The sequence below is a fragment of the Mercenaria mercenaria genome, chromosome 9 (assembly GCF_021730395.1).
Source record: "Mercenaria mercenaria strain notata chromosome 9, MADL_Memer_1, whole genome shotgun sequence".
Taxonomy (NCBI): Eukaryota; Metazoa; Mollusca; class Bivalvia; order Venerida; family Veneridae; genus Mercenaria; species Mercenaria mercenaria.
The window spans coordinates 5,758,586-5,771,561 of NC_069369.1; the positions used below are offsets into that span (position 1 = coordinate 5,758,586).

A 12,976-nucleotide genomic window follows, 5' to 3' on the forward strand; every position below is an offset into this window, starting at 1 on the left:
AGGCCCTGCCCTTGGGGTCCTAAATTTAACATAGACTTATATAGGGAAAAAAATAAAATCTTCTTTTCTGAAAGTTTAAGGCCTAGGCCTTTGATATTTGGTATGTAGCATTGCCTAGTGGATCTCTAGCAAAATTGTTCAAATTATGCCCCTGGGGTGAAAAGAGGCCCCGCCCTGGGGGTCACTTGTTATGTGAGTTATATAGGAATAAATACTTCAAAAATTATCAGATCATATTTCCTAGACTGTTTAATTATAATTACCTGATGACCCTAAGTGATTAGGAGTCACTTGACAGTGACCTTGACCTACTGACCTACTTTCTTGTTTTTTAAGATACAGCCTTGAAATTTTGATGACATGTACAGTTTTGCACACCAATCTCAAAACTGACTTCCAGTGACAATGAATGTGACCTACTGACCTACTTTCTAATATTTTTGCATCAGTTTGCCATTTGAAATATGTGGCTCATATTACCCAGGTGAGCGATTCAGGGTCATCATGACCGTCTTGTATATTTGTTGTTACATCCTTTGCACTAACTTTTATCTTGTATTGTTTCTTATATTCCATCATATTCCCACTATATCCATTTCCCCACCATTTATTCCCTCCCTTTTCATTTCTCACACTACTAAAGGTGTGCATTTTAAGTAAGTCATTTACTTAAGTGACTTGAGGAGCGCAAAATCCACATTACTCACCCTTCTCCACAAACACATTCAATACAAAACACCTTCCCCCCCTCCCACCCCCTACCTCATGAAAAAATTATAATAATAATAACTTTCAGTTTCTTGTTTCTTAATATTCCATCCCTGCTGCCATACTAAAACCCCCAACCCACCGCCACATTTCATTTCGCCCCCATATCTCCCCCCACCCACCACGCACACATACCCTCCTCCGACGATATAGTACAGCAGGCGTATATTGCCCTGCTCTTGTTTTGTTCATAGCAGGGAGCCTCCGGGGCCGAGTAGTTAAGGTTGCTGACTTCAAATCACTTGCCCCTCAACGATGTGGGTTCGAGCCTCACAAGGGGCGTTGAATTCTTCATGTGAGGAAGCCATCCAGCTGGCTTACAGAAGATCGGTTGTTCTACCCAGGTGACCTGAACACATACTTCCTTTGTTTCTCTGGATGTCACGCATATACTGTTCAGAAGTTATTATTTTGACCGGTTATAATTACCTCATTGATGATGAAATTATTTAGTTAATTGTTACATTTATGTTACGATTTTCATTAAAAAAAATGTTAAGTTTTAAAGGAGTTATACTATCTTATATTTTGGCAAAAATAATGCAAGTATTTAAATGTTGGGTAGCTGTTCTGGTCAGAATGCATTTTACATGGTCAGCTGCAGTAGTGCAGGTGGTGTAACTGATCTTTGTTATTATTCCAGGTTGTAACTGAAGGTAGATTAGTGCTAGAATTCACGTTTGATGACTTGATGAGAATCCGTTCATGGCATTTTGCGGTACGACAACATCGGGAATTGATTCCACGCAGTGTTATAGCAATGCAGATGGGCGCTAACGAGGTAACCGATGTATGTATACTTACTCAGCTGTATGATGTTATTTTCTGTAATTTCTGGCAAAGTGTTTTACATTTTTATAAAGATTTGGGAAGTTTACCCTGCTAAATTTCTTAAATGGACCGGTCTTTCATTCAGTTTGGGCAGTACCACATGATTCAAAGGGGTGTTTACTTAAAATTTACTGACAGAATAGCGTACAGTGCAGACCATGATCAACATGGATGTGCAGGCTGATCTTGGTCTGCACTGGTCGCAAAGGCAAAATCACTTGCTGCTAGCAGGCTAAAGGTTAAATAACAATGTGACACTACAGTAACTATCAGTATGGGTTGCATCAACAATTTATAGAGTTTGATTCTTTTTCAAATATTTCATTCTGAAAGTGAGGGAAAGGGAGTGGTGAAGGGCACTATTTTGAAGGTTAAAGATTAATTTTCCACTATAAATCAGTTCTGACCAAGGTTGGAATTCTTTCATGTTCTTATAAAGATGCTTAGGTCCTAAGTAGCACATAGTGACGAGGGCTTGGCGCAAAACTATTGTATCTTGTTCTTTATTTACTTACACTTACAATAGTTTTGCACCAAGCCCTTGCACTTTGACCTTTATTTACAATGAAAGGAAACAGTCTGTCATCATTTAATCTCAGCTAACCTGGCTGAAGGTTGTATAAGAAAACACAATCCACAAGTGGTAGCATGACAGACAGTTGTGTTCCGTGATTTCACAAACTTCATTCATACAAAAGTTTACAGGCTTCCCATCACTAGCAAAGTTATTTTAGGAGAACAGTCCTCTAGCTGTTGCAGAGATTAAACTTATGAATCTTTGAACATGAGATTTTCCTAAAATAGTATTGCCTAAGAACATTATTGAATCAAAATGATATCTGTATTTCTGCTGGTATTTCAAGGCAAAGCCATTCCTGTAATTCTGGAGTTTTTGAGATATTTTTCTAAGATATCACTGGCATAGTCACTGTTCACAATTTTTCATGAGTTGAAGTTGTTCGTTAATTCCTAAGAACAATTTCATGTTTCAGGAACAGTGTTGAATATACAAAAATATTTTTGATAAAAACAATGCTAGCTCAAACAAAAGCTGTAAATAATTTTTATGCATCACCCAAATGCTATGAGGTTATGAGATTTTATGTTAAGACACCAAATTTAAATTGGTACAGTCATGCATGTATTTTGCATCATTGTTTTAGACCAATGATTTCTACACTTCCAAGTTTAACCTTTAGACTGCTGGCAGCAAGTGATTTTGCCATTGTGACCTGAGTGCTGGCAAGATGTGCAGGCTAAACATGGTCTGCTCTGTTCGCCATTCAGTCAGTAAATTTTCAGTGATTATCTCAAATTGAATGATGGACCAGTTCATTTTAGAGATTTAACAGGGTAACAGTTAAGGCATACTGAATGAAATATGAAAGGAATGACTCTAAATTCTCTTGTATATCATGCCAGAAATTGAAGTTAATGACATCATTATATATTTTCTTAAAACTGATTTATTTGAATTTATGCCAAATGACTTGTTGCTTAGCATGATTGATAGAAAATTGTCATAATTATATCTCCCACCACACAGTGGTGTAGGAGACATATTGATATACTCTGTCTGTGTGCGTGTGTGTGTGTGCGTCTGTCACAAAGCTTGTCCGCACTATGTCGAACATTTCTCATTCGATCTTCACCAAACTTGAACAAAATGTGTTTGCTAATAAGTCCTCGGCCAAGTTCGATAACTAGCCAAATCGGCCCAGGCACTTCATTACCCTTGAACATAATTACTGATACAGCGTTGTAGACCAGTTACTCCAACATGCTAATACCAGTAGGCCCACAAACAGTATACAAAGACAGCATTGATATTCAGATGATTAGGCAGTTGTGGGAGACATGCTCTTTTCTCAAAAACACCTCTAGTTTAAAGATGTGAAACCCTCTTTAAATATAAAACGCCATGAATGAATGTTATTCCAGGTCACTATTTATATGTGCATTACAATTTGAATATAAAGTCCAAACAGTTATTGCCCTTTGATTATTCAACAATATACTATAGTACAATTCTTGTCCTGGGTATTTCTCAGCAACCATTGGTTGGACTTTAGCTATACTTCATAGGAAGGTTCATCATCAAGAGGAGATGCGCATATTATCTTCATGTTCCGGACGGTTGATTTTATGTTTAGTTATTGCCCTTTGATTATTCTACAGGAGTATATTATAGTAAAATTCCTGTTGAGAGTATTTCTCAGCCTGTAGCCATACTTCATAGGAAGCTGTACTATCAAGAGGAGATAAGCATATTATCTTTGTGTTTCGTTTTGATGATTTTTCACTGATTTATTGCCCTTTGATTATTCAACATTTGTAAACTATAGCACCATCATAGGAGTATTTCTCAGCAACCACTGCTTGAAATTTAGCAAAATTTCATAGGACATTTCACTCTCAAGAGGAGGTGCGCATATTTTCTTCATTTTCCATTGGAATGAGTTTTCAATGAGGTATTGCCCTTTAAACTTTATGTATGTGCCCAGTCAGTAAATTCCACTTAGTTCTTTTAATATGCAAATTTTGGGGAGCATCCATGGGTTTTATCAATATTTAATCTCAGTTTTACTATGCGACCAATTAAATGTGAAGAAATTTTTCTGCTATATTTCCAACTTCACCAAAATGTGTTTTAAATAAACTACTTGAAAAGCTCTAGATTATACTGTGGTTATTATTAGTATTTAGTCAACAATAATGGAACAAATTTCTATTGCCTAGTCGAGTTTAAAAAACTTTTCATGTAAAAACAGAATCAATATAAAAAGTACAAAATTATTTCCGCATTTCTTCTGAATGCGTGTTGTTTTGTCTTTATAAAATGGTCAGTAAAGATTTGGATCAGCTTCGAATTTAATTTGGTGAAACAAAAGTTGTTTTTTTGTTAGTAACAAATGATGTTTTTGTTATAGGAACCAGCAATGGTGGAGCAGTTGGGTAAAAATATCACAAGACAGGGTCTCACTAACTACACTCTTAACTTCCTTCGGGTAAGTTGGTAAAAATATCACAAGACAATTCTCACAAACTAAAAGGTAAACTTTGTTAGGTAAAGTGGGTCAAAATGTCACAAGACAGGGTAGTACAAACTAAAAGCTTAACTTCCTTCAGGTAAGTGGACAAAAATAATACTATGCATAATTATTAATTGCCTGCTTAATATATTCTTGTAATAAGTAGAAATTTATAGTAACACAGACTGGAACTGGGCACTTATCTATGTGGTAAAGATGTCAACAGGACAGGGTCTCACAAACTTGTATAATTTCCTTCATATAAGTTGATAACAGTACCACTAGACATGGTCGCACTTCATACTAGATTATGTTCATTTAAACTTATAAAAATATTAACTAGATGGGCTCCCGTACTAAGACTTAGTAACTGGGTAAAATGTCAGCAAGATTGGGTCTTGTACATACATACATACTTAACCATCTGCAGGTAAGTGGGTAAAATGTCAACAAGGTTGGGTCTTACACAACATACTTAACCATGTACAGGTTAATAAGTAAATTTATGAACAAGATAGGATCTATTACATACTTTATGCTTAAATATCTACAGGCCAGTGAGTAAAATATCAACAGGATGAGGTTTCCCGCCACATACTTTACTACCCCCAGGTAAGTATATACAGATATCAATATGACAATGTCTCAAACTACTCAACTATTTATTGGTATGTAGGTAATATTGTTAGCAAGACAGGATCCCAAGATTCTCATTTAACCTGTACACTGGTAAGTGGGTGAAAATATCAACTTGGTACTCACAAATCTTTCTCTAGGTGCTAGAATTCAATGTCTCCTGACCTACATGCTTAACTTTCTTGGTAAATGGGTTAAATACTACCATACATTGATTATCAGGCTAAAACTTGATGCTTAACTTGCTAGGAGTACATGTACTGTAAGTGAAAGACAGAGTCTCACAAACACCATGTTTACTGCTAACTTCATATGAGTAAGTACGGGAAAATGTCAAAGGGTCTCACAAACTACACCCATTCGTGATGGTAAGGGAGGAAAGTTGTCACTCAAGAATGTCTTACAAACAGTGCATTCAAGGTAATTGTGCATATTCAGTCTTTTATTAAGAATTTGACTTTACCATATTTATGGCCCTCTTCAAAGAAGGAGGGATATATTGTTTTGCAGAATGTCTTTCGGTTGGTCAGTCGGTCGGTCGGTATGTAGACCAATCCGTTTCTGGATTATAACTCAAGAACACTTGGGCCTAGGATCATGAAAGTTGATTGGGAGGTTGGTCATAACCAGCAGATGACCCCTATTGATTTTGAGGTCAGTAGGTCAAAGATCAAGGTCACAATGACCTATAACAGTTAAATGGTTTCCAGATGATTACTCAAGAACGCTTAGGCCTAGGATCATGAAAGTTGATAGGAATGTTAGTCATGACCAGCAGATAACCCTTATTGATTTTGAGATCAGTAGGTTGAAGGTCAAGGTCACAGTGACCGGGAATAGATAAACAGTTTCTGGATGTTAACTTGAGAACGCTTGGGCCTAGGATCACGAAATTTGATAGGGAGATTGATCATGATCAGCAGATGATCCCTATTTATTTTGAGGTCATAGGTCAAGGTCACAGTGACCCGGAACAGTTAAACGGTTTCCGAATGATAACTCAAGAAGTCTTGGGCCTAGGATCATAAAAGTTGATAGGGAGGTTGGTCATCACCAGCAGATGACCCCTATTGGTTTTGAGGTCAGTAAGTCAAAGGTCAAGGTCACATTGACCCAGAACAGTAGAACTTACGTGTACAGTGACCAAACAATTTCTGTTCCTTGTTCAATTACTGAATGCATCAAGGGGAGCATTTCGTGTTCTATGAGCTCTTGTTTCATATTTCAGTACATTTTCTTCTGGATTGTATTCATATAGAGAACTAATGAAAAATATTGTTGTGTAGATTTTGAAAATATAGGGATAAACGTACTGACATATTTAAGACAATTAAAGCATATACATTTATAAGACTCACTTTCGGAGTATAATGTTCTGGAAAAAGATTCATTTTTAGTTTGAGAATAAGGATAGATATAGTTAGCAAGGATTTCCTCAAGTAAATGTAAAGAATACACAGAGTTGTCTGTACTTTTTATAGTTGTGTGTGATACTGGAGCCCATGCAGGAGTTGATGTCACGGCACAAGGCGTATGGTTTGAACCCACGAGATTGTCTCAAAACAACACTCTTCCAGAAATGGCAGAGAATGGTCTCACCACCAGGAAAAGGTAACTCCTGTTTGACCAGTCAGAAAATTTATATTCTGTGATTGAAGGAATCTGTTTGTTTATAATCAGAAGTGGTTACACATATACAGCATAAGTTTCACAACTCAAACCACACAGGGGTGATTTAGTGTTATTTTGTCACAGATGAAGCTCAAGATTCAGTTTTCTGATGTACTCGGTATTTGATTAAATAACTTGAAATTGGTATTTGCATAATATAGCTATGTAATTTCTTCCTTACTCTGATTTTATGCAATACTTCTGAACTTTTGTACTAAAACAGGAATTGTAATATAGTATTTTATATAATTCTATAGGAAAATTAACTTAACAATTTTTTAATTATTCTAATATGAAAAATCCATGCACTTTTCCTTTAAAACATGGAAAATTGTTGTCAGATGGACACAGTATTTGGCTGATAGAGTGCTACCACAACTGATCTACTACTTCATATAAAAGACATTTCAGAATCAAAGTTATATAACAAACCGGTGTTACACTTAATTCACACACATTTTATTTTTATATTATTAGACGCGTAGAATAACTCAGTAGATATCTACACACTCTCTAAGTTATTCTGCAGAACATGTTACTTTCCGTATTTAAACACAGTTAAAACACTATGTTTTTAAGTCACGTGGACATACTACATTTTTTGATGTGAAATAGAGCTTCCCTATTTCCTCTACTTGTTTACATAAAATACATATTAGAATCGAAATGATATATAGCGGAACCATGTTTTAACATACTTTAGTATCTCCGCAATACGAGTTGGTTATATACAGTGTGAATATAGTTCTGCTATATATTATTTCTTAAATGAACAGATAATTTTCATTCTTAAGGAAGGAACTTTCAAAACTACAGTTACTTACTTTCAACTCCTTCTTTTTCAAATCTTGTTTATGAATACTCTAACCTCCTTTTTTGCTTTTTTAGCTCACCTGTCACATAGTGACAAGGTGAGCTTTTGTGATCGCCCGTCATCCGTCCGTCCGTTCACAATTTCTTGTGAACATGATAGACACCACAGTTTTCAATCAATTTTAATCAAACTTGCACACAACTTGTATTGGCATAATATCTCGGTTTCTTTCAAAAACTGGCCAGATCCCCTCATGGGTTCCAAAGTTATGGCCCCTTAAAGGGCCAAAATTTGCTATTTTTGGCTTGTGAACACAATTGATACAACATTTTGCAATCAGCTTTAATCAAACATGCACACAACTTGTATTAGCATAATATCTCGGTTCCTTATGAAAACTAGCCAGATCCCGTCATGGGTTTCAGAGTTATGGTCCCTTAAAGGGCCAGAATTTGCTGTTTTTTGCTTGTGAACACAATAGAGACAACATTTTGCAATCAACTTTAATCAAACTTGCACCTTTGAAAACTAGCCTTATACCATCATGGGTTCCAGAGTTATGGCCCCTTAAAGGTCCAAAATTTGCTATTTTGGCTTTTGCAGCCATATAGAGACTTCATTTATGGTTTGGTTTGATATAAACTTGCAAAATATCTTCAGCAACAATAAATCTTGGATTCCATGATGAATCTGTCAGATTCAGTCACAGGTTCTGGAGTTATTTTATATCTGATTACCTCCCCTGATTTTAATTAAAATGGATTTATATCAGTAATTACTTGTAGGACTCATTTGACATTTCATTATTGTCATTAGTTGGACTGAGACAATTAGGGTAGATAACTATGGACTGATTTTATGTTAAATTACCTCCCTTTATTTCAAATTAAAATGGGTATATCTCTGTAACTAACGAAGATACTGATCTGAAATTTCACTTATTCAATCAGATGGACTTGGACAATCAGTGAAGATACATATTGACTGAATATATGACAAATTACCTCCCTTGATTTTTTATGTAAATGAATATACCTAGCAGTTTCTAATGAGATTGGTTTGAAATGTCATTTATGTCTTCCATGGTAAGAAATTTTAATAAAAATGGATTTATTATTATTATTATTATTATACCGGATTTATATAGTTTAGATACATATTGACTGAATTTATGACAAATTACCTCCCTTTATTGTTTATGTAAATGAATATACGTTAGCAGCTTCTAATGAGATTTGTTTTAAATGTTATTTAAGTCTTCCAGGGTAAGGAATAGTCATGCTAGTACAAAAATGCAGCATTTGAGCCTAGGACCCTCAAACTTGGTATGGAGATTGGCCCTGACTAGTATGTGACCCATAGGTCAAAAGGGACTGTTACAAGAAAATATTTATCTTTATGATAATGTGTATGCCTATGTGATCTATATCAAAACTTGTTCTTATCATTAAGAGCAATGGTACTCAGGTGAGTGATATAGGGCCATTATGGCCCTCTTGTTAGTTTGCTTCGAAATATTTTTGCCATTAAAGTTTGTCGCTTTCTGACAATAACACAGTGTGTTTTCTTGTTTTAAGAAGTTTTCTGTAGTCTTTTGGACTTAAATGTCAAATAGTTGCGGTTTTAGTCAATATCTGAAAGTATGTTTAGATCCTGTATAGAGGAATATGTGGTTGGACCATCTTTTGATAATCATTGTGAAAGTTTTTGTTTGCTTTGCTCCAACAAAACTGTCAGTTTTTTTAAAAGGCCAACATTATTTGACCCTAGTAGATGAAGTGTTTTTGCATGTTGATTTGAACAATCATTTTTGCAGATATTTGCAGTGCATTGCAGAGAAAGTTTACCGTAGATACCCATGTATAATGCGCAGTTTTTTTTACCCCTGGGACCACCCCCGAATCGTGGGTGCGCATAATACACAGGTATAGACAATTTTCCAACTTCGAAACAAGTTTGTTACCGATGTTTGCCATTTTGGTAAAGGGAAACTACTCCCCGCGCTTACTGTCACTGCTAAAATCTAAGATTGCCGTTACGTTCCGTAAAAGATCGAATGGTTTATTTTTCTTTCAAACAAAATTAATTTCATATAAATTTAAAAGTATTTTGATCAAAGAAATGTTAATAAATCACAAAAACTATGATACTAATTAAAGATCGAGAATTATCGTCAACCGAGATCAAACTGTGAACAACATAATTGACACGAGGTGACACGTTAATTGCCGGTAATTACTGGCTATTTGATCGTGACAAAAAGACTATCACACCTTTTGTTATCGGTTTGAATTGAGAAGCTCATGTCATTTTGAAAGATACCATTCTGAAATATTGAATCAGCTGCTACAGTCAATCTTGTGTTAAGAGACCACCCAAGGGACAGGCAAAAAGTGGTCTCTTAAGACAACGGTCTCTTAAGACAAAGTACGGAAATTGGGCATAATATATTGGACTTAAGTTGTCACTCGGTTTTCACGTGGTGTATGTAAGAGACACATTGGGTAAGGATGCAGATAAAAAACATGTTATTAATATCAGTTTAATAGTTTAAAATTTTCTTCATTTTATGCAAGTGTTTCAAAAGAAATATTAACATATGCATGACATAATTACATACATCAATAAAACTTTGAAGTGTAATAAAGTGTGTGATAAAATCAACTGAATTTCACCATTTTCTATCTAAAATGATTTCATTACATTACATAATTACATACATCAATAAAACTTTGAAGTGTAATAAAGTGTGTGATAAAATCAACTGAATTTCACCATTTTCTATCTAAAATGATTTCATTACATTACACAACAGTTTTCATGTCATATGAAGTTGAATTTCAAACTTGCAATTGCCTGTAAGTTATGTCAGTTCCAAGTTTTTATTTTCTTTCAAAAAACTCATGAATTCTAGTCTGCTTACATTGAGTCTCTGCACGGCAACTTACAAACATGTCTTGCAAATCCATAATGTTATCAAGCCACTTATCCTGTCCTTTACTGAGAGCAAACATTTTCAGTTTATCAAGCATATCACTAGCCTCAGACATTGTGATCACAGTTTCAGGTCTGTCTGAGTCAACACCATCATCACACTCATCATTATCACAAACATCTTTGCTTGACTGCAGTTCAATTAAGATATCACCTGCATTCTTATCCCAGTCAACAATGGAATTATTCTCGTCGCACGTCGGAACAGATTTATCTAAATCTACCAATTCGTGGTATTCACACCCGAACAACTCATGAGACATTCTTAAGACAGCTAAGGGCACTTCAACATCATCATCATCACTATCATCATCACTATCACATTCATTAACAACAAGATCACTTTCACTTATCTGATCAAATCCACACTTTGCGAAACACTTCTGAATTGTGGTTGGAGTCACCTCCTTCCACGAACCGTTAATCCAGTAAATAGCATCTAGAATGGAAATTTCCTTTAACACTTGTGAACCAACTTTATCCGTACGTTCCATTTGTGACACAATGTACGAGAGCTGACGATTCCTGAACTTCAACTTAAGAGCCTGAATGATACCCTGGTCCATTGGCTGCGAAAGAGCAGTTGTATTAGGTGGCAAGAAGACAAGTTTAACATTGTTAAGTTCAAAGTCCGGATGTGCAGGCGCGTTGTCCAAGAATAACAAGATGTTCCTGCGTTGTTTCTTCATTTGTTTGTCAACCGTCCTTAGCCATTCTGTCATGAGTTCACCGGTCATCCACGCTTTTTTGTTGTTTCTGTAGGTCACAGGTAGTTTTTCCGGATCTATTTTGCTGAAGCATCTCGGACGTGCAGCTTTACCAATCACTAGTGGTTTGAGCTTCTCCCCGGTCATAGAAGCACACAGCGAAACAGTAATGCGTTCCTTAGAGCGTTTTCCACCAACCAGTTCTGAATCTATAAAATGAAAAAATAGCTTTAGTCTACAAGAAGAATTGTGAGATTAAAAATATGAATGAGGTTAAAAATATTAATGGCAACTAGACATCTCAAGTGTAGGTGAGACTGGCATGACATTTGGACAGGCAAGGCCTAAATATTTACCAGACTGAACATTTTTTTTATCAGAAAATACAGTAGAAAGAATGTTTACAACATTCTATTGACATGCTCAATAAAATGAATTTTTACGTTTATTCGCCCACAAGGTACGTCAGAGAAGCAGTGACCTCGTACATTTTCGTATCTATGTCAAGATATTATTTTAAATGATATTATTTCGATAAATGCATAAATTTGCAGATAAAACATTTGTATTTCCTAAACGATTGGTGAGTGTTTTTTTTTTTTTCTTACCTTTGAAATGATACGATTTCCTTGTTGTGTCTCGGAAGAACAAACCAGTCTCATCCATATTGAATATGTCCTTCGGATCATATCCATCACACACTGTTGGGAGTTTTGATTTCCAGTCAGTTACCGTGTCTTTATTGACATCTCCCCTCTCCCCAGACATTGTCCCTAACACAATGTTATTACGTTTCAAGAATGAAGCAAGCCATCCCGTCGATGCCTTAAAGTTAATGTCCCCAAGATCACTCGCGAACTTAAGAGCTTGAGTGCACAAGATAGGCCCAGACACGGGCAATCTCCTAGCAGTCACGTCCTTAAACCACTCATATACCAAATTGTTAACATCCTCGTGAACAGTTACTCTCCTCGCACGTTTACGGTCACCTGAAACATTGTTTTCAATATCCTCTAACACTTCCGCTTTCCGTTTCAGAATATTTTGGATCTGGGTTTTTCCTACGCCCATTTCTTCAGCTATTTTACGAGCACTTTTGTTCTTACTTAATTCCAACACACGAGCTCTATCATCCAACGTTAACACTTTCCGTTTAGACATATTCAAGATCAGTCAATTACACATAGGATAGCTTTCAATATTGAGTACAAAAACATGTATAACACGATATGCGAGTTTCCATATTTATCAAGGTCAAAATATTTTTAGAAAAAATGGGCGGATCTTAAAAACAACGACGAATTTGATTGGTCATATCGGTCTCTGGCTTTTGGTAATTATGCAGTGATTGCGGGATCCCATCAGATGTTACTTACATTTCTCACCTTTTGCAATCGAGAATTAAGTGTCAACACGTTCTCATAATTAATCGGCGGCAGTGTTTGATGTAAAGATGATTTAATATGGACATAGTTAAATTTTAGCGGTCGCTTAACAAAAAAAGATCAGTCAATTTTGCCGAA

General features: G+C 35.7%; 2 protein-coding genes across 7 annotated transcripts in view; one reads left to right on the forward strand and one right to left on the reverse strand.

Annotated features, from left to right (window-relative positions):
• LOC123547664 (LIM domain-binding protein 2-like) overlaps positions 1-12,976 on the forward strand; it is a 43,218-nt gene that overhangs the window by 18,130 nt on the left and 12,112 nt on the right. For 4 of the 6 annotated variants that reach the window (XM_053550739.1, XM_053550741.1, XM_053550742.1 and 1 more), the window contains exons 4-6: positions 1,412-1,558; positions 4,530-4,607; positions 6,749-6,878. In XM_053550739.1, coding sequence (XP_053406714.1) covers positions 1,412-1,558; positions 4,530-4,607; positions 6,749-6,878 — 355 coding nt within the window. The remainder of the gene's footprint in view (positions 1-1,411; positions 1,559-4,529; positions 4,608-6,748; positions 6,879-12,976) is intronic. The other 2 variants (XM_053550740.1, XM_053550744.1) reach the window with 1 other exon arrangement.
• LOC123538577 (tigger transposable element-derived protein 4-like) lies at positions 6,893-12,684 on the reverse strand. Its single transcript, XM_045322786.2, has 2 exons — positions 12,062-12,684; positions 6,893-11,662 (listed from the first exon to the last, which is right to left on the reverse strand). Exons 1-2 carry the CDS (start codon positions 12,612-12,614, stop codon positions 10,635-10,637), a joined length of 1,581 nt encoding a protein of 526 aa, XP_045178721.2. The 5' UTR covers positions 12,615-12,684; the 3' UTR covers positions 6,893-10,634.